The sequence below is a fragment of the Talaromyces amestolkiae genome, assembly GCF_001896365.1.
Source record: "Talaromyces amestolkiae strain CIB chromosome Unknown scaffold10.1, whole genome shotgun sequence".
Taxonomy (NCBI): Eukaryota; Fungi; Ascomycota; class Eurotiomycetes; order Eurotiales; family Trichocomaceae; genus Talaromyces; species Talaromyces amestolkiae.
In genome coordinates, this window is record NW_024468046.1 from 587,173 (window position 1) to 607,947 (window position 20,775).

The 20,775-nt window shown below is 48.4% G+C and overlaps 10 protein-coding genes across 10 annotated transcripts; 6 read left to right on the forward strand and 4 right to left on the reverse strand.

The window, feature by feature from the left end:
• Positions 1-870: 870 nt before the first annotated feature.
• Positions 871-2,730, forward strand: BHQ10_005678 (uncharacterized protein; the record flags this gene model as incomplete). The annotated part of the gene is made up of 1 exon (XM_040878179.1): positions 871-2,730. One exon carries the CDS (start codon positions 871-873, stop codon positions 2,728-2,730), a length of 1,860 nt encoding a protein of 619 aa, XP_040734182.1.
• A 469-nt stretch (positions 2,731-3,199) lies between these two features.
• Positions 3,200-4,282, forward strand: BHQ10_005679 (uncharacterized protein; the record flags this gene model as incomplete). Its single annotated transcript, XM_040878180.1, has 6 exons — positions 3,200-3,237; positions 3,334-3,613; positions 3,671-3,745; positions 3,798-3,910; positions 3,978-4,192; positions 4,254-4,282. The coding sequence occupies 6 exons, from the start codon at positions 3,200-3,202 to the stop codon at positions 4,280-4,282; spliced, it is 750 nt and encodes a 249-aa protein (XP_040734183.1).
• A 236-nt stretch (positions 4,283-4,518) lies between these two features.
• BHQ10_005680 (uncharacterized protein) lies at positions 4,519-6,002 on the reverse strand (the record flags this gene model as incomplete). Its single annotated transcript, XM_040878182.1, has 2 exons — positions 4,519-5,855; positions 5,906-6,002. The coding sequence occupies 2 exons, from the start codon at positions 6,000-6,002 to the stop codon at positions 4,519-4,521; spliced, it is 1,434 nt and encodes a 477-aa protein (XP_040734184.1).
• Positions 6,003-6,479: 477 nt separating this feature from the next.
• BHQ10_005681 (uncharacterized protein) lies at positions 6,480-7,279 on the forward strand (the record flags this gene model as incomplete). The annotated part of the gene is made up of 2 exons (XM_040878183.1): positions 6,480-6,673; positions 6,733-7,279. The coding sequence occupies 2 exons, from the start codon at positions 6,480-6,482 to the stop codon at positions 7,277-7,279; spliced, it is 741 nt and encodes a 246-aa protein (XP_040734185.1).
• Positions 7,280-7,991: 712 nt separating this feature from the next.
• Positions 7,992-9,328, reverse strand: BHQ10_005682 (uncharacterized protein; the record flags this gene model as incomplete). The annotated part of the gene is made up of 4 exons (XM_040878184.1): positions 7,992-8,674; positions 8,730-8,823; positions 8,873-9,000; positions 9,067-9,328. 4 exons carry the CDS (start codon positions 9,326-9,328, stop codon positions 7,992-7,994), a joined length of 1,167 nt encoding a protein of 388 aa, XP_040734186.1.
• A 319-nt stretch (positions 9,329-9,647) lies between these two features.
• BHQ10_005683 (uncharacterized protein) lies at positions 9,648-10,172 on the forward strand (the record flags this gene model as incomplete). Its single annotated transcript, XM_040878185.1, has 3 exons — positions 9,648-9,686; positions 9,748-9,830; positions 9,881-10,172. 3 exons carry the CDS (start codon positions 9,648-9,650, stop codon positions 10,170-10,172), a joined length of 414 nt encoding a protein of 137 aa, XP_040734187.1.
• Positions 10,173-10,589: 417 nt separating this feature from the next.
• BHQ10_005684 (uncharacterized protein) lies at positions 10,590-13,950 on the reverse strand (the record flags this gene model as incomplete). The annotated part of the gene is made up of 8 exons (XM_040878186.1): positions 10,590-10,754; positions 10,820-10,846; positions 10,901-11,490; positions 12,354-12,764; positions 12,818-13,281; positions 13,331-13,772; positions 13,836-13,880; positions 13,938-13,950. The coding sequence occupies 8 exons, from the start codon at positions 13,948-13,950 to the stop codon at positions 10,590-10,592; spliced, it is 2,157 nt and encodes a 718-aa protein (XP_040734188.1).
• A 368-nt stretch (positions 13,951-14,318) lies between these two features.
• On the forward strand, positions 14,319-14,875 carry BHQ10_005685 (uncharacterized protein; the record flags this gene model as incomplete). Its single annotated transcript, XM_040878187.1, has 2 exons — positions 14,319-14,349; positions 14,397-14,875. 2 exons carry the CDS (start codon positions 14,319-14,321, stop codon positions 14,873-14,875), a joined length of 510 nt encoding a protein of 169 aa, XP_040734189.1.
• Positions 14,876-15,302: 427 nt separating this feature from the next.
• Positions 15,303-18,862, forward strand: BHQ10_005686 (uncharacterized protein; the record flags this gene model as incomplete). Its single annotated transcript, XM_040878188.1, has 6 exons — positions 15,303-15,365; positions 15,455-15,475; positions 15,536-16,488; positions 16,539-18,047; positions 18,100-18,416; positions 18,480-18,862. The coding sequence occupies 6 exons, from the start codon at positions 15,303-15,305 to the stop codon at positions 18,860-18,862; spliced, it is 3,246 nt and encodes a 1,081-aa protein (XP_040734190.1).
• Positions 18,863-19,611: 749 nt separating this feature from the next.
• On the reverse strand, positions 19,612-20,373 carry BHQ10_005687 (uncharacterized protein; the record flags this gene model as incomplete). The annotated part of the gene is made up of 1 exon (XM_040878189.1): positions 19,612-20,373. The coding sequence occupies one exon, from the start codon at positions 20,371-20,373 to the stop codon at positions 19,612-19,614; it is 762 nt and encodes a 253-aa protein (XP_040734191.1).
• Positions 20,374-20,775: the final 402 nt, after the last annotated feature.

The following is a 20,775-nucleotide window of genomic DNA, read 5'->3' on the forward strand; positions in this document are numbered from 1 at the left end:
GGAACCTCTTTCGATCAGTTGAAGAGATCATCGTGTCACTGAATCTTGTGATCTCGAAAGCCTATCCCACAAGGCTGAGAGTCTAACGAAGTAGACATCTCGGTGAACTCGTCCAGAAACTGGAGTCACGTATGACCATTCCAGACCATCCGAGTGCGATTGTTTTGACTTCCGTTCAGTTGCTCCATCGGTATCCTAAGCCTAGCCTAAGCCACATACATCGTTTCCACACACACACCCTCCTCATATCGCAATTTGCACGATTCGATCCTAACTATGCAGCGATCCGATTGTCCTACAACAGTCATCCACGGCCTGAGGCTCAGCCTATTCGCCGTGAAACAAAACTAAATACGAGCCACACCTTTCATGCCTACCGGTTATGCAGACTTTAGTTTTGCCAGGATAAAACACTCTTCTCTACTAGGGTGTATGTGGTGTAATTTCACAACCTCGCTCATGGTGAAGACATTATCGATCAGAAAGTCGTCGTCATGGACGCGTCTGTGTTTATGAGGCTCAAAACTCAGACTGGACAAGCCTTCAAATCGGGGTATAAATCAATGGTCGCCCGCCATTGAAGTTAATTGACTGTGAACTTCTCCATACCTCAGAAGTCAGTCTTTCTCAAACTCATCTTAAGTGGCAATAACTTTTTTTTCCTTTCCGCATCACTACTTACGGCTTGACAGTTTCACGTGTCGAGCTCATATGCGATTGACCACATTTTTGTATCAACAGACATTCAGATCTCCATTATAACATCTTCATTTGCGTCCTTCTCAGCCGCAGCCTTCCCTTCCCCTCTGCCTTGAGAGCTCTTTATCTTTGATTCATTGTACAAGACTCTAGAGTCGCTTTTCAAAAGATATGGCTGCCTTCAATTCTATTCCCCAAGGTTCGCCCATGGGTCAACATCCAAATCACGGCAATGATCCCACCAACAGAAAGGCAAATGAGACACGGGCAAGACATTCTGATCATGATGCCCCCGACATGCAATCGCATTTGTATGAACTTTGGCAACTTATTCCAAAGGAGAAGAAAGATGGAGGAAAAAACTGGACAATAGCATCAAGGAAACTCATTCCAAGCGATCAAGATACGCTAGATGACATGGTGAAAACCATGGAGGAAGCATTCCCAGCGAAGGAGCAATACAAATGTCTATCCCAAAACAAACGGGAACGTATCAAGGAGCTCCTGAATGAACACAACCAGCGTGATAGCCGCTATATATGGAGATGCGTTTATATAGACACAGATACGACCAGAGTGAAAGTCCTCGGTACCTATCAGGATATTACTGCCAAGATGGATGTTATCTTATTGCGAGAACTTCAACACCAGCCTACACCGGCTGGTCATTCTCCCAAAGCCAGTTCAGCAGGTCGTGCTGTTTCCCAGGATTCTGGAATTCCGAGTAATCAATCGGGCATCCAACCTACTCTAAACGACATGATCAGGCAAGCAAATTATGCACAGGTCGTCGGCAATGGCCCTGGGGCATATAAGGCAGCACAGAACAGGGGCATACCAGTTGATGACGGTATACCCTCAGTGCATCCACAAGTGCATCCCCAGGTACAATCATCACCGTTTATATATAGGCAGCCGTCACCCCATCCGCAAGCGAACCCTCAGGTTCATATGCAGGGGCAGAGGCCTGCTCAACCCGGTCCTCAAAAACAGGGGCACCCCCAAGCATACCAGCATGTGCAGAACTCGATGCCGCCCGAAGCAACTTATGCTGTGCCGCAAGGTGTCCGATATCATGGGCAACCAGACCATGGAATGCAGAAAGAACAGGCGACTGACACCTTTCCCCAGAAAGTGTCACAGCTGCCTATTAATGCTCCGCACGGGAGCGGCGGCTTTAATCCTGGACCAGGTCCATTTGCCAGGAACGGCGACGAAGCAAGACATCCTGCTCATCATCCTTCGATGCCTATATATACACGCAACGCCCCCGAAATGCAGACACAGAACGCGCGTTTCGCAGCTGGAGATCTTCCTCAACCTGCGCGGAAAGCGAAAGCTACTGCACCCCCTCCCAAAGTCGTCCAGCAAGACCGGAGAGTGAGTCAAATGCAAGATGATAGCAGCTTCATGACCGATGACGAGTCCCTTTTCGAAGAGGAGGACGGATATAGTTCTGCTACAAGTAGCGTCAGCTCACTTGCAAAAGGGAGTCTACATCGGGAAAAGAGATATATGCGCCGCGACACAGGCGAGCACAAACACCGGATTCATTACCGGAAGCAAAATCGAAAGGGCTACAGTCATGGTGGTTACCCGTCCGGAAATGTCGACATCTACCCGTCTGCAAGCAGCCATCGCCCGCGAGAAAGCAGAAGGTCTAGAGAAATGAGTCGCGCAAGCAATCGCCCAGTCACAATACACGAAAGAGACCTCGACATTCGGGCGCCCGGTCTTGCAGAGCTGAATCTGAGCGCAAACGAGGCCTCGTACAGACTGATGAAGATGGAGGAAACGCAGCGAACCATGCTTGACAAGATGGATCGTCTCAGCATGGGCTTGCAAAAGCCCGAGAGTCGCGATTATGTTGAAAGGGCAGTGGTAACCCGTGGCATCGAGCCTGAGATACGAAATGCAGTACCACAGCGGCCGATCTACTTAATGGAGGCCCCTATGTATTCTCCCAGACGTTATGTACCTCGAGAGATGCCGACTTATATGCCTCAACCCTACCCGTATGACTACCTGTGATTTTGCGACCTTCATACTTCTTTTCTCATCCGCGTTCAGTTTGTTCTATCTGTCCTATAACACATATACCCCTTTGTCCCGTACAGAGATGCTTGTTCTTTAGTTTCGGACCTGCTCATAATTCAATGATCTTCAGTGCATGTTGCTTTGACCTACAACGTTTGTATCTATATGAAGAAGGAAACAATACGAAATACAGTCTGCATTCATAGAAATAATATGAAAACCAACTTTCTTTAACATGGGCAATCGAGTATACAAGTAGAAGTAGGAATAAATGGAGCTCTCCGACGGACGATATCGGGTTTCGGTGTGAGCTCGGGTTGAGGGGCAGCCATTACGTCTTTACTCCTCTCCATTTTTCTACTTCCATACTCCATACTTCCGTATTGCGCTTTACAACTTTCAATTCTTTATCTCTGACACTCATCGTTATTCCTATACCAAATACTTTCTAAAACAGCCCAAAATGCCTCGCCAATTCTTCGTCGGAGGAAACTTCAAGATGTGAGTACCCCGCACTCAAGCTTTCAACCCTTCACTCCAACAGTGGACTATGGGTAGACACGCAGTGAAACAAGACATTGATTGACACTTGAATAGGAACGGAGTCACCGACTCCATCAAGTCTATTGTCTCCAACATCAACAACTCCAAGCGCGACCCCTCCACTCAAGTCGTCATCGCCCCTCCCGCCATCTACCTCACACTCACCCGCGAGCTCGCCGACTCTTCAGTCTCCGTTTCTGCCCAGAACGTCTACGACAAGCCCAGCGGTGCTTACACTGGTGAATTGAGCGTAGAGCAGCTCAAGGATACCAAGATTGACTGGACTATTGTGGGACACAGTGAGCGCCGTGTTTTGTTGAGGGAGGATGATGATGTATGCGCTTCCCCGCAACTAGGTTCTCTCCATTGATGCTGACCTTTTTTTTTATAGTTCGTTGCGCGCAAGACGAAGGCTGCTATTGATGGTGGATTGAGCGTTATTCTCTGCATCGGCGAGAGCTTGGAGGTACGTACACCAAACACGGTTCTACAATCAGAACAGAGCTAATATTATACAGGAGCGCGAAGCCGGAAAGACTATCGAAGTCGTCACCAGACAGCTCGGTGCCGTCGCCAAGGTCTTGAGCAAGGAGGAATGGTCCAAGGTCGTCATTGCCTACGAGCCTATCTGGTACGCCCCCCTTCTGTTCCCGCTGTCTCCTTGGTCATGACTTGGATCTAACATTTTCTCTCTACAGGGCCATCGGAACCGGCAAAGTCGCCACAACCACTCAAGCCCAAGAAGTCCACGCCGCTATTCGCAAGTGGCTCAGCGAGACCATCTCCGCCGAAGTCGCCGACAACACCCGCATCATCTACGGTGGTAGTGTCAGCGAGAAGAACTGCCGCGACTTGGCCAAGGAGAAGGATATCGATGGTTTCCTTGTTGGTGGTGCTAGCTTGAAGCCTGCCTGTAAGTCCCCCTTTCTTTAATGCGCGATAATCGGATAGATGCTGATGTGAACGCGTGACAGTCGTTGATATCATCAACTCCCGTTTGTAAGTCAGCCGCGAAAGCACTGAGCAACTTGATAGTTGTATCGGAGAACATCTGATGGCAAACGTTGGAAACTTTCGGTAGTCATGTCAGGTACTTAGAAAAGCAAAAGTGGATAATATCATAGATTCAGAAAATAAGTACAAAACACGAACCATGCTACGAACAGCAGCATAGTCCCATGGTATCATCGTAACTATATGTACAAGTTCATCATTTTTTTCAGCCGCGGTATGAGTCTTTCACGATGAATATAAGATCGAGACACCGACGCCCTGCCAGTATGATGGTCTCGAGGTAGGTGGTCCTCCTCCGCCACTACTTTGACTGGACCCTGTCCCAGCCGCTGCTACAGGCGCAGAAGACGATGTTGGCGATGAAGGGCCGGTCGACAACGCTGTGAACGTGCCTGGACCGAGTGACACGCCCGCCGTTACAAGCAGGGACTTGACTCGCCCTTCCCATAGTAATCGAACGTTCCACGACTGATCAACTCGAACTTTGATAACGGAGTCTCCTTCGTTTTCTTCTAATGCTTGCGAGGTACTCGAAGAAGTTAGAGATGAGATCCTCTCTGACGCCAAATCCTTGACAATACCCATCTTCCGCCGTGCCCAATCAAGACCGTCATCCGCTTCAATCGGTTCTGTGCGCGGACTCTTGCGCCATATTTCGCATCCAGCCACCATTTCGCTTTCCCAGCTGTATACGTTGAACCCAAAACGGGAGCTAAATGCGAGGTTGGGCGATGCCCGGGCCGAGTATGTTGTCGATAGAGAGCCAGTTAGAGGCGTAAGTGTGAGTGTAAGAGTGTAAGGAAAGCTTGATATGGGGTTTGGGGTACTGCCAGGAGAGGAGGAGGATAGTGTTCGGGCGGCAGCTGGCAGTGTACTGAATTTAAGGCCTGTCGAGAGTCCGACGAGCGAAGAAATAGGAGAGTAATAGGCTTCTGCACCGGCGGAAAGTAGTGACACTTTGTCTGTGGACGCTTTGCCTGGAATTGGCTCAAGGCCTATATTCCACAAACCGCGCCAGCCGAAGAGTGCATTGTCTGTGCTGAATAGATACTCGTTGCTAAATGTTCCCGTATCATGGGAAATCTGGGCGAGTAGGGCTGCAGATGGTGCCGATTTGATCAATGGTGGAGCCTGCGTTGAGACCAAAGCGGCTGTGATTTGTGTCGTGGGAGAGATGCGCCGTAGGAACAGCGCATTTAATGTCGAAGGAGGCGGTAGATGTAGCGTCGCGTGTAGTAATGTTGCTTTTCGAACGACATCATCGCTAACCCCTAGGCTGTCTACATTCTCCAAAGAGCTGTGCGATGGTATCGAATCCCAGCCCCAATTCCGAATCGGCGGAACAGGAGCTTCAATCTGTCTGTAGCCACGGACTAATCGTCGTAGAGGAATAAGCCCACTTTGTGATGGAGTGTTATTAAGTGGAACCGTGCTGAACAGGTATGAGACCGAGCCATCAATCAGTCCGACTGTTCCCAACGTATACGAAGTCGCGAAATGGGGGGTGGAGAGCGACGAGAGATGGACTTGTAGTCGTTCGGGAACGTGGAAATCGAGGAGGGCTAATACTAATATTAGTATACTCCAGGAATATTGAGATGTTCCAACGTACATTCAGCAGTGGCAGTCAATGCAGAGTAGGAGTTGTCTTGGTTCCAGCGTGTCGCTTCGGCGAACGCCAGTTGGACGTAGTCCATGAATTCCAGCATTGTCACGGTCCCAGATCTATAAGTGTATCATCAGACACCTTCAAATATGCCAGGCGCCATTGAAGACTATACAACAACTGCCGTGGATTGGACTCAGTCCAATGGCAGTAAACATTAATCAGTGGTTGCTGTCAACGGTGACTTGAGCAAAGGGCGACCTCGGGATGATGATTCTCCATATTGCCAATCAAGATTAGCTTAATTCCACAGCTCTACTCCCCAAACGGCTAGCGCCACTCGGATAAGGCCCGCATCAGATTGCGCTGTCCACCAATAGATAAAAACAAAAAAAAAGTCAGAAAAAAAAGACCTCACGACTGTTGCGCTATACACATTACCCGATATTTGCCATCGAGACTGTTTGACAATTGCCAGATTGATCCGAGTGCTCTTCTTTGGTCATAACCATTGATATATCAACACCCGAGAAGTTTTACAGCAAACCACACGTCAACAAACCCCGCAACATCGGCCAAAATGCCTGTCTCCAAGCGTGCCCGTCTCGTCCATGAATCCAAGACAAGCAAAAAGAATCACAAAGAGCAAACCCGACGCTTGTTCGCCAATATCCGTGAATCTGTCGAGCAATATGACCATCTCTTCGTCTTCTCCGTCGACAACATGCGCAACACTTATCTAAAGGATGTGCGCACAGAGTTCTCCGATGGCCGGTGTGTACTCTCCGTTTATTTCTTATGAAGATTCACTAACAGGATTGCTTGATGCAAAGACTCTTCTTCGGTAAAACCAAAGTCATGGCTGTCGCCCTCGGCAACACTCCCGAGACCGCATTCGCTCAGAATCTCGAAAAACTCAACCGCTTCCTCACTGGCGCCGTGGGCTTACTCTTCACTTCCCGCTCCCCAGAAGAAGTCATCACATATCTCGAATCCTTCCGCCCATCTGATTTTGCTCGTGCCGGCAACGTCGCGACTCGCTCATTCACTATTCCCAACGGCATTGTGTATTCTCGTGCAGGCGAGATTCCGACTTCCCAGGACGATCCGATCAGCCACACTATTGAGCCTGCGCTGCGCAAACTCGGTGTTCCGACGAGGCTTGTCAAGGGTCAGGTTGTGTTGGAGCTGCTGGATGGTGAGAAGGGGTATGTGGTGTGCAGGGAAGGGGAGACGCTGGATTCGAGGCAGACTACGTTGCTGAAAATGTTTGGTGTTACTACCTCTGAGTTCAAGGTCGATATCAAAGCTCAATGGGATCGGGAGACGGGTGAGGTCAAGATCTTAGAGAAGCCCGAGGGTGCTATGGACGTGGAGTAATTCCATGCCCTTTGTTGATGGCTTTTTATGCATTTCATGGCGTATTTGGCGCTTTTGGGTTATGATGGGCTTGATTTTGATCTAGTTTCAGGAAAAGTGACACCGAGTTTTATGATTGCGAGCTCTGAAGTGCTCGAGAGATTCTATGTATAGACATTCATTTGAGGGGGAGACCCTATGCTATAAGAGTATATGTCAATCGTCATTGAATACAATTGATCTACATAATTATCTATTTGACTAGGATAATTAATCCTTATAGATGGGAGAAGGACAAAGCTATGTCTTAGGATTCACTATAAATATTCCATAGTCACAACCGAGCTTCGCTTACCTAACGTATAATGCACCATACCTTCCTTTTCTCTTGATAGTCCAGTTAAAATACAGATACTTACCACACATGTAATCCAAAGTAAAAAGACAAGAATAGAAAAGAAACAAAACGTATAATGAGGGAATGCACACTGTTTTGAAGATCCATAGACTGTAGAGGGATAAGCTCACTCTTCATCATGTATGTCGGCTTGAGATAGTTGAGAAGTCGGCTAGGTCGTCGCTGATAAACTCATAAGGTCCGTATCATCGATCCTTAATGTGAGTCGACCTTACCCATGACTGCATATTGAAGAAATGAAAGGGTAAGGCAATACTTTCAAGGATACCCACCAAGGCTCCCGTACCAATAACGGGGTCAATGGCACTTGAAGTCTCAATACCTTCTCTTCGCGCGAGGGTCGTCATAGCCATCACCCTCATGATACCGCTTGCGGGATTGATCATCTCTTCCTCCTCCATGGCGGTTTCGGTCGCGGTCCCAAGCGCTGTCACGGTCACGATCACGTCGGTCGCCGTCTCTATCGTGGCGGTCACGATCTCTATCACGGTCCCTGTCCCTGTCACGGCGATCCCGATCACCGCCCCGATCACCACCCCGATCACCACCACTATACGCTTCACGCGGCCTTACCGGTTCGTTATTGCTACCAGTTGTCCTTCGAGGATCACGATCAAACCTGCCATCACCTCTTCTGTCACCGCCGCCACGACCACCTCCTGGACCTGAGGGAGCATTGGGTGGAGCTTGTCCTCCGAATCCGTTCCGCCCCTGGAACCCCACGCCTCCTCTAGGATTGCCGAATCCGCGATCCCGGAATCCTCCACGGAAGCCTCCTCCTCGTCCACCAAACCCACCTCTGAAGCCACCCGGGCCTGATGGCGCATTGAAGCCGCCGGGACCCATCGGACGGGCTGGTGCAGCCTTTGTGTAACCACGCCCGCCAAGACCTCCTCCAAAGCGACGCGGTTTCCATCCTTTGACTGTACGGCCGCGTTCGACGTCAACCAAAACTCGTCGGTCCTTTAAACGAAGACCGTCGGTTTCTTTGTAGGCAGCTACCAAGAATACGGTTAGTCAAGCTAGGAGGTAAGATCAAGCAGTAATACATACCTTTCATGTCTTTCTCGCGCTCATAAACAATAAATGCGTATCCTCGATGTGGTTTCTTTGGATTTGGTTTCTCTGAATCTTTGACGATGCGAATCTAGGCAAGAATTAGTACATGCTATAGACCGAGATTTCAATGAACAAACCCTCTCAATAGGACCAAACCGTCCAAACTCGCGCTCCAGATCCGACTCTTTGACGTCGTAGCTGAGACGCGCGACAAAAAGTGTCCTGAACGGGTCTCCACGAATCTGCGCGTCGGTCGCAGGATCATCTGTAAAATATTAGCATATTACCCTATAGAATCTTTCGTAGTTGTCGGTAATTTAGAAGCGCATACATTTCTCGACTCCTTCTGTAATCAACCGCTCTATGCGTTCCTTTTTCTCAATCTTTTGACGCGCGCGACGCTGTAGCCAGCTCTCGGTAGCATTATAGGGCACTTCCTCGCCATAATTTTTCAATTCGCCAAGTAGAGCAGCAACACCGCTGATGGTGCTTTTCTTACAATCCTCGGGCGCGCGGTCACTGGGAGGGATGTAGCGGAGTGGAGGACGCGGTGCGAAGAGGGCAAGGAGGTTAGGGGGGAGCTTGTCGGTCATCTTGCCTCGATTTGAATATCACCCGTGTAGAATGATAATCAAAATGAAGGCTTGTATGTTTGAAAAGCTAGTGAGCTTGATCGTAGCCGAACACTAGCAGATGTCGAGATGCCTCAATGAATCCAAGGAAGGAATGGGTCGCAGCTCGGGAAGGCAGCCAAAGTCCCAGGACTGCATAAATTTAGACGCCGTTGGCCGCCCGGCAAATTGGCCAATCAGGGCGATGCGGTGTCTTAGCCGCCGTCTAGTTGTCGACGGCTTCTTTTTTGGATGCAGCCATCTCTCTCCGCAAGAAAACTATCAATTTCATACAAGCACAATGGTGGTACGAGGAGTCAAGGCTGTGGCTCAGGCCAGGGTGAGTCTCAATCAAAGAATAATCGCTTTTTCTACAATCTCTAATTGGTGGCGTTCCGCAGAATGGTGTCGGTGCATTCATCCTACAATGCAAACGATTGGACTTTAGTTATTGCGACTGGGCAGGCAGCTCCAAAGGCATGCTGTACGTATCAACTCTATCTTACCAAAAACATATTACTGATTATTTTCCAGCGCCTTCCTCAAAGAAGAACTCCCAGCCTTTGCCCGCGCAAACCCGCAGATCGAAATTCGCGTTTTCCCGCGACCAGCGAAACACCCCTTCGTCAGAGGCCACTTCATAAATGGCAATGAAAAAGCAATATCCGTTCGAAATTTCAAGCCGGACGAAATCATGGAAAAGGTCAATTTGCTCAAACAGGCCAGTGGTGAAAAGTCGAAGAGACAGAAGAAACCGGTCACGAGTCTGAATGAAAGTGTTAGAGGTATCTGGTCACCGTATCACGGTGATCTTAAGATGGTCTGAGAAGCCGAGTGTGGGATTATACTTGTCTTGGTATTTATAACAGCGCAGATTTGGAGTTTTCTTTGCTATTGGGATTGGATTATTTTCCGTGTACTATATTTGCATATCCGACATACTTATACTGGTCATTCTTTCACAGTCAATGTGAGGGTTTCAAGCATCTTGAATGAACCATGGTACACAAGTCTGTTACACATTCAAAATTCGCAAGCGACTACTGTCTTCAAGGACTGAAAATCACATAACATTGTATTAAAAAAAATATCAAAACTGGGTATCTATGATAAATCTCGTAAATATAGCGTACATGCACTTTGAACGCAGAGATTGGAACTAAAAATGAGCCTGACTCTGACCATGCGTGCTCCATCCCACGCCCAACTAAAGAAAATACCCAAAACGCCCAACGGAATGAGATTACAGATATACCTGAATCATCGACTTTGGCGCACTGACTGGCTTCTCACAACCAGCGACTTTGCATTTTGAAAAGGGTTTTGTCATTTTGAGAGTTGTTGATAGAGTTGCGGTTTTCTTTTTGGAGGACATTGCACGGTTGGTTGTACATTCACCACAGTACACCTATAGAACGTTAGCTACGAGACTGGAAAGTCAATTTGTTTCGCAAATTTGCATAGAAAGCATACATGTCCACACTGTTTGGCGACCCAAATCTGTTGACGGGGACCGTCGCCAATGCCTAACTCTCGATCACAGTTTGGACATACAACGACGTCATCTTCGCTGACTGTTCGTGTGAAGCCTTCTGGCGGTGGACTGGGAGGTTTATATGAAGGCGGCGGCGTAGGTTGTGATTCATGAATTGTAAAACCAGGAGCTTGATAGTCCAAGTCAATTGGAACATCAATATTTCGATTTCCATCGCTGGAAATGAAGATTTCGTCCATGTTTGGTCTGGTGGATGGATATCGACCCATGCGGCGGGTTTGCAAAGCAATCTCCTGCCTGAAAGCCTCTTGTGTAGACAGGAACCCTTGTTGTGCATGAAAGTTGATTACGTCTAGTAGATGACTTGGAGCAGGAAACATGGGCGGGCGGCGGGCAGGACGTGCTGTCTCTCGAACAAACTGGACCTCTGGACTGCTGGGGGGATCCAGGTTGATTACTTCCGTTTGCCCATCTTCGCCGTCATCTTCGTCCTCTTCTTCCTCCAGGTCAATGACATCTGCCATTATATTCCTTCCAAACCGCGGCGGCCTGTGACGATGCGCTGGTCTATTGCTACGGCGCGAACGAAGAGGAGGTGAATCTGGCTCATTTGTGAGGTCAACAACGTCTTCAGACCTTGAGGGTGTAGCTGAAGACATTATAGGGCGGCGAAAATCATATCCATGGCCTGGATACCTCAGTTGCGGCACTGGTAGACTGAGTGGATGATTATGGTGATGTGAGCTGGAAGAGGTACTAGGGTCGCCGCTGTGAGGCCATTCTGAGCGACTTCGGGGATATGACATTGCGATATGAGGTCTCTAGCATCCAGTACCATGTTAGATAATGATTGAAAAAGCTGTGAAAGATAGGAACAGCCCCGCGGTGAGGTTCAAGATACCTTGCGGGACCTGGTGGCCAGGATCTCCACTTGATGTTCGTTATTCATGGGAACACCCTCTCCTTTGACCGAATTCGGTCGAGACCATCCCAGAGACTGCCAACAGCGTAGTCGATGAGCAGAAAGTGAGATGGTAAGAGGCGAAAAAAAAGTTCGCCGAATCCGCTGGTTGTTGGTAGTTGGTTAAGTCCGGCGGGCAAGCAGGCTTGGGCCGGGAAGTGGCGTATTGTCCGTGGTTTTGCTAGTTTTTTGACAGCAAATAATCAGCACTCATATGAGAGATGATAAACAACAAAGTAGCAAATAATAAAAGCTGAGCCGACATCAGATGAATCGTTTCATTCTGCAGTTCACGTGATAGTCGCCCTTTAAAGGTGTATTTTCTGTGGACTAGCGGATATAAGATAGATTGATTTCCTTGCAAATACATCAAACACCAATTTGTTTAAGGTACAGCACGAAGTATAAATTGATTCATGCTTTTCTTGTATTCTTCAGAACAGAGCAGCCATGGCAAAAAAAATAAAAGTACAACCCCCGAACAATTCAATAAAGGTATCATGACTGGTTCAATACATTAAGAACTCCTTCCGCATTGATCGTTAAGACACTTTGAGCCAACGGTCCCCATGCGACGCCTACCGCTGGCACAGCGCTGCGCAGAGACTCTGACCACTCCTTGGTAGATTTCGTATATTGTTGAACAGTGATACCGTTAGGTCCGCCGCTTAGGAGGAACTGGCCAGTGTAATCCCAAGCAAGAGTGCTGATCCTGGTTCCAGTTTCAAGCACCTTGTGTAGCTTGGACTTTCGCAAGTCCCAGATTGAAATGTCTGTGGAGTTTTCCGTGACTGCGGCCATGAAGTAACCGTTTTCGGAGAATTCGAGGTTTGTGACAGGCGCCTGCATCGGGAAACTAGCAGCAACAGCTCCAGACTTCACGTCGTATACATGGATCTGTCCGTCCGCGCCGCCGACAGCGAGCAAGTGGCCGTCAGGGTGAAATTTGGCAGATAACAGACCTAGATAACATGAGTAAGATTATATCTACAGTTTACCGAAAGGCAGTACTTACCAGCATTGCCATATATCTGAGTGACAACGGATGATGTCGCTAGGTCGTATATGGCGTAGCTCTTATCCACACCAACCGATGCAACGATATCACCAGCTGGATGTACAACAACTGCAGTAGTTTCACCAGCATGCGCGTCAAAGCTAGCCGTTTCAGCTCCATTATCGAAGAATTTGACTGATCCAGATGAAGAAGCCACGACAGCCGTGGAGCCCGCAAAAACAGCATCAGTTACTGGCGCACCGACTTTCAAAGTTTGGACAATCTGTTGCTTCGAGACTGAGTAAACACCGGCAATACCATCAACACCACCGATCAATGCCAAATCGCCAGTCGAGTCTACTGAAAGTGATTTGCCTCCAGGATACAGAGGCTCGGAGCTGACTGTTGGCTTATATGACTGAATTGCATCGCTCGTGGCCCAGCCTTCTGGGATAGGGCGCTTGCTTCTGGACTTGGACAATCTACTCAAGTTAGTACTAGAACATAAGAGAAATCATGCAATGTACTTACTTGGCGTGTGTTTCTTCGATCTTGGCAACCACAGATTCGGGCAGTTTTGCGCTGTCGACCTGCATAGCATCGCCGCCTGCAGGAGCACGCGCAGTTCCCACTGATATCTTGGAAAGAGTGTCGCGAGCCTCATCTCTCTCTTTAGTCAAACGCGCAATTACTCGCACTGCGGCGTCATGCTGGTATAGAGCTGTGCTGAGTTCTTGTCTGGTCTGAACCAAAGCCTGGCGTAAAGTATATGTTTCCAACGCCAAAGCATCCCATTCTTCTTGGAAAACGCCGAGGAGTGACGGAATCGAGGTGAGTGTGGGTGGGCGAGGTCGGACAACACGTGCGGTCTTCAACTCGACCAAATCTTCTGCAGAAGCCTCTTCGCCTGTGATGGGATCCTTTCCATTCTCGGCGATATATGCCTCTATCAGTCTTTTCTCGAAGACATTGCCTAGACAAGTCAGCATTAACAAATGATTATGTTGCTGGGGTGGTCGGCGCAGGATGGACATACCACTTTTCGTAGAGACGACAGGCACCTGTGGTGCTTCTCCGGAAACTTTTCAGATTACAATTAGTAACGAACTCATCAAACCATACACAAGATCAAACTTACTGGCACAAAGCATGGTAGAGGATCAGTGGAGGGGATGGTGAATTTCTTTGCGGCTTTGGAGATGCTGGAGGTTTGGAGCTCGACTTTTAGATGGGTCACGCCAGCGCGCTTTCTGATTCGACAGCCTTGCCGCCTTCCTTGTTCGTGCTTCTCTTCAATCTTGTTCACTTGCTCTCTTGCTCTATTGCTCTCTTGCTCTCGATGTACTGTTCTATTTTTCGATTTTTGCATGTTATCGGTTTATCTACATCCTCCTCACTTGCATAACAACTGAGCTCAAGTCAATGCTTTGTATTTAGTGGTTAGTCTCGGAAGTTTCCCTGCAACCATTGCCACGCGAGCAATACGGCCAAGCATAATCTTCGCACCCACATTGCAAGAATGGCTTTCAATGCGAAAAATCTTAACTATGGTCTGTCGTTCGCTACCTCCCTCTACTACACCTGACAGTTTATATAGACCGAAGCGAGCCAGCGTTCCTGCGAAAACTGCGAAATCAGTACGGCGGATCTGATAATGTACGCCACGAACACCCCGTACCACGTCCGCGCAAACCAAAGGACAACGATGACGACGATGCGCCTGTCTACGTAGATGAGGACACAAATGAGACTATATCAAAAGAGGATTACGAACAACTTGTGAACGGCACTGAAGGCAAGGACGATAGTACCGACAAGGACAAAGAAGGATTAGAGGAATCGGTAGATTCCTCAAAATCAAAATCTGCAGAGGCTGCCGGTGATGAAGTGAAAACTCAACAGAACCTAGCCGAGATCGGTACTCAGAAGAAACGAAGAAAAGCTAAAATCATCCAAGACGATGAAGTTACGGAGGACGGATCGCGGAGCAAGGACAGTTCAGTGACGTCGAAACCCAGTGCCAAATCGAATGCGAAAAGGAAGAAGATCAAATTGTCCTTTGATGAGCCAGAATAAGAGGAAAACATGCCTTTGTTGTCGGGGAGAGCAAGTTCTGCTGGCTGGTCATCCGCGGTCTAAAATGAGTCGTAGTACTTTTGGGTATGTGTATGATGTAATTGCTCGTAGAAATATTTTGATGCTTTATTACACTCTATCGAAAGTATCTGGACAGGCGATGAGCTTATGGAATGCAGAGCATAGCTCAAAGACCATAATCCATCGATTTTATGAACGGCGACGAAGCGACATTGATTACTGCATAAGAGTCATAATTGCTCTTCCTTGCCTTCTCGAAGCGCCTAACGATATAAAAAATTTCCCCGCTATTTATTTCCTCCAGGCGCCCCGCCAAAAAGTTTAGAGGCGCGACGACGACGTCTTGAGCACAATATCTACAGATTAAGCAATAGAGCTTGCTTATCAGGTATCAAGACTGGACAAAATGCCAGTGGTCAACGTCGAGGATCTGGTGCGCCTGCAGCGCAAAGCAGATGATATCCGGAATGTACGAACTTCCTTCCGCAAGTTACAAAGCATGCACTTTTTTGCTACAACGCCCAATGATTATAGACTAACTTGTGTTTGATTGACTAGATATGTATTCTGGCACACGTCGTGAGTTCTATCTAACCGATATACCGAGTCGTTGACGTTCATATAGCTGATCCTCCTTAGGATCATGGCAAAACATCCCTCACAGACAGCCTCATCGCGACGAACGGCATCATCTCCCCGAAACTGGCGGGCAAGATCCGCTACCTTGACTCACGGCCAGATGAACAGCTGCGTGGTATTACTATGGAGTCATCAGCCATTTCACTATACTTCTCGATGCTACGAAGATCAGCCCCAGACGCCGCACCCGAGACGAAGGAATACCTGATAAACTTGATTGATTCGCCGGGCCACATCGATTTCAGCAGTGAAGTCTCTACCGCATCGAGACTATGTGATGGTGCACTCGTATTGGTGGACGCCGTGGAGGGAGTGTGCAGTCAGACAGTTACCGTTTTGCGCCAGACATGGGTGGAGAAATTGAAGCCGTTGCTCGTTATCAATAAGATGGACCGACTTATAACGGAACTTCAGATGAGCCCCGCAGAGGCTTATTCGCACTTGAGCAAACTCCTTGAGCAAGTCAATGCTGTTATCGGTAGTTTCTATCAAGGAGAGCGTATGGAAGAGGATCTTCTCTGGAGGGAACGCATGGAAGAACGTGTTAATGCAGCTGCCGCGAAGGACAAAGACCAAGCAAAGAAGCTTGCTACTGACGATGCAGACGGCACAAGTTCTCACGCTGGTACAGACTTGGACGAATTCGAGGAGAAAGACGATGAAGATTTATACTTTGCACCCGAGAAGAACAACGTTATATTCTGCAGTGCCACAGATGGGTGGGCCTTCACGGTCAGGCAGTTTGCAGGGCTGTATGAAAAGAAGCTCGGAATCAAACGGTCGTCACTTGAAAAGGTGCTTTGGGGGGACTTTTACCTAGACCCGAAAACGAAGCGAGTCTTGGGCTCAAAGCATCTCAAAGGACGGGCTCTTAAGCCCATGTTTGTTCAGCTGGTACTGGATAGTGTTTGGGCGGCATATGAGGCTACCACTGGCGGTGCCAAAGGAAAGGGGTAAGTCCACAAGAAATCCATGGTCAATTGGTCCATACTAACTAATTTAGCGATCCTGTCATGCTTGAGAAGATTATAAAGTCGTTGAATATCACAATACCACCTTATGTCCTCAGGTCTAGAGAGTCTAGGAACATACTGCTGGCCCTCTTCTCATCATGGCTGCCACTATCTACAGCCGTGCTGGTATCTGTGATGGAATACCTTCCCAGTCCTCGAACCGCACAGGCTGACAGACTTCCTGAATTGATAAAAAACTCACCAGCCTCTGATTTGGTCGACCAGAAGATCAAAGATGCCATGATTGATTTCAACACCGGCCCTGATGCCCCTGTCGTAGCCTATGTCAGCAAAATGGTCGCGATACCGGAAAGCGAGATGCCGCAGAACACTAAACGAGCAGGTGCAACACTAACAGCTGACGAAGCTCGAGAGTTGGCGCGGAAGAAGCGAGATGAAATAGCAAAGATGCAGGCAGAGGCTACTGAGCAGGGCGATGACTTTAGTCGAGTCACATCGGCACTTGCGAGCGCAAGCCTGGACGACCAAGAAGACAAGACGGAAGAAAAGGTGGACAAAGAGCATCTCATCGGGTTTGCCAGATTGTATTCGGGAACATTGAATGTTGGCGATTCGCTATATGTTCTGGCTCCCAAGTTCTCGCCAGCGAACCCACACGCGAGCCCAGAGCCTAAGAAGGTCACCATCACAAACTTGTATCTCCTCATGGGGCGGAGTCTAGAACCTCTCAAGTCGGTTCCTGCAGGTGTAGTCTTTGGAATCGAGGGACTATCCGGACATATCCTCAAGACTGGCACATTATGTAGCCAGTTGGAGGGCAGTATTAACTTGGCTGGTGTATCCATGTCAAGCCCACCGATTGTCCGAGTTGCCCTTGAACCAGCCAACCCAGCAGACCTCAACAAAATGATCAATGGGTTGAAACTACTTGAACAAAGTGATCCATGCGCGCAATACGAAGTTCTGCCGAATGGTGAACATGTGATATTGACAGCCGGCGAATTGCACCTGGAGCGATGTCTGAAAGATCTTCGAGAGCGATTTGCGAAATGTGAAATCCAATCTGGTGAGATGATTGTGCCGTTCCGCGAGAGCATCGTTAGTACCACTGAAATGGCACCTCCCAAGAATCCAGACTTGGGACGTGGAACTGTATCGACTATTTCGCCTTCGAAGCAACTAAGCATCAGATTGCGTGTACTTCCTCTCCCATCGGAAGTCACTGAGTTCCTGACAAAGCATGCGGGAACCATCAAACGACTACAATCCGAGAAGAGGGCAAAAGTAGACCAGAAGGCTATAGAAGCAGAGGAAGCAAGTGAGGGGATCGAAAACCGGGAGGTGGAAGAAGCAGAATCTCTCGAAACGAATGTTCTCTCGGTAGCTGAATTCAAGCAAGAATTACGCAAGTTGTTGGCAACATCGAAATATGAGCATATCAATGCAGATACGGTGGAGAAGATTATATCTTTTGGTCCACGACGGATAGGGCCGAATGTGTTGATTGATGCTACTACCGCCAATGCTAGTGATAAGTTGTATGTACATCTTCCGTCTATGCGAGGAACAGCCTGCTAACTGTGTTTCAAGTCTATCCGAGGACCAAAGGAGCACTCACAATGGTCAACTCAGTCGACAAACAATCACCATTCGCGATCTTTCCGATAAGATCGTCTACGCATTCCAACTCGCTACTGGACAAGGCCCTCTCTGTCACGAACCCGTTCAGGGTATTGCCGTCGTTCTTGAGGATATTGCTCTTCATGTCGAGAGCGAAGATGCAATTGACTTTGGCCGCTTGACGGGTGAAGCGATTCGCATCGTGCGTGACTCCGTATCACAGGGATTCCTGGACTGGAGTCCCCGTATCCTACTCGCAATGTACAGTTGCGAGATTCAAGCATCCAGTGAGCTCCCTTTCCGCCTCTTTGACATCAGGTCATTAGACTAAAGACTAACAATTTAAACAGCCGAAGTCCTAGGCCGAGTCTACGGCGTCATAACCCGACGCCGCGGCCGCATCCTCTCCGAAACCATGAAAGAAGGAACCCCCTTCTTCACCATTTTGTCGCTGTTACCCGTCGCCGAATCATTCGGGTTTTCAGACGAAATCCGAAAACGAACGTCTGGCGCCGCATCACCTCAACTCATCTTCGCCGGGTTTGAGGCTCTGGATGAAGATCCGTTTTGGGTCCCCGCGACGGAAGAAGAGCTAGAAGATTTGGGTGAGTTGGCTGACCGCGAGAATGTAGCGAAGCGGTATATGGATGCTGTCAGGACGAGGAAGGGGTTGTTTGTGGCGGGGAAGAAGTTGATTAAGGATGCGGAGAAGCAGAAGACACTCAAGCGGTAGAAACGTGTAAAACCCGGCATGGAATAGAGGTTGCATTGATACATAAAAGGGTATGGAAAGATAAAAATTGGAGTACTATGGATGTTTATAGTGTGTGCATTAGTGGAGAATCTATTGGCATGGATTAATTAGTATAAGAATGTTCCCTCTTACATGATCCCTCATTTCCATACTGACTAGAGACTTGGGAAGGAATATCTATTCTCATAGACACCCCCTAAAGAGGACGATTGGATTCAATATCCCTCTAATGACAAACACAGACTGACACTGAAAGGTCGAGGCCATGTATACTGAAGAGGTTGCTCAAGAAAATAGTGGAGCTACGGAAAGGGACCCTAGGAAAATGTTTGTATTGGTTTATCTATACTTTGTGTGTGATAGATGTGGGTGAGCATGGCGGTTGCTCCATTGAGCGAGCAGGCTGCGTAGTCCTGCGCGAAGCTGGTGCGTTCTGCGACGTTCTTGTCCAAGTCTGATCACAATAATGGATGAGCTTGGCGATAGTTGCGAATCCAGCTTCGACTTGAAAGGGCGAGGGCCTGTCGTGTGTGCAGTAAAATCGATGCCCACAGTGAGATGTTGAGCATGATGTAAGCTGCCATTGGTTCTGCACGCCTAGCGTCCATACATTTCATGGGCTCAAAACGGCCTCAGCATGACCGGTTGATGGATAGGCGTATGAATATGACATCCGCAGTTTCCAAATCCATCGTAAATGAAGTCTCGACATGTAAAGTGCCGCCAGATCAGAACGGCCTTGCAACCTTCCTCGACTCCGGCACCCCCGTCACTGGATCCTTCATCTCCCTCCAACTAACCGGAAACATCATGTTCCCCGCCTCACTGCGCGCCATCACAACACCCAGATCGTTCCGCGCAGTCGTCAAATAATAAAAACTCTGATCACCCAACGATATAACACTGCCTCGCACAACGTCTCCCACACGAAACATCTCCTCTAACACAACGCGATCTTTCTCAACGGCGCGGACGTCTTCCTTGCGGATCAGGGCCTGGAAGCGTAGTTCGTCGGATGTGCTCTGATTCTCGGGGTTGGCGGCTGAGGTCAGGATGGCGGCGATATTGTCGTTGTCGGAGTATGAGGAGTCGTCTAGAACAACGAGAATAGACAAAGTGACCTGTCGCTTTTGGACGCGTGTGACGCGCGCAAGGACTACTGAGTCGACGGCGGGTAGAGTGTTGTATTTGGGTTTTTTGGTTCCTGCTACTGTCGTCGCTGTTGCTGTTGCCGTTGCCGGTGCTGGTGCGGCTGGKTTTTGCACCGTACCATTGGGTCCTATATTGCTGACGCCGGAGCGCAAGACACTCAGTATCGATTTTGTGACTTTTGATTTCGTCTGTCCTGAGAGTTGTTCGACGAATACCGGGCCTGAGATGGAGGCACAAATGATTCCATTCTGGACGTGGGTGCCTGCACCGGGGAGGTAAGTTGCTGTAGTGGCGAGTTGTTGTCCTGGGACGGCGAGAGCTGGTAGTGAATTCTCCATGACTGTATTCTTTGATATTTGGTGTTTCAAGAGTTTATTGAAGTCAAGAAGAAGAAAATAAAATAAGCTGCAAATGTGGGGCTCTTTGTATGTGGGTCTATGGCTCTGTCGGCCAACCACAGCCGAGATATCAACATCAAGCTACAAAAGTACATACAACATCATAAAAAGTCTTAATCTGACTTGAGGTATCATTATTACAACACTAGTAGCGCAGTTCTAATACAATGTAGTTCGTCCACAGGACAATGAAGGATGCATAGCAGGCGACGAGGCAAAAACAAGACTCAGTGCTCAGCCCAGCCAAAGACGCTATAAACAAGATGCAATATAGTCACCGTTTGAATGTTCATAAGACAAAAGGGAAAGTGGTAAAAGAAGAGAAAGAAAAAAAATACACAT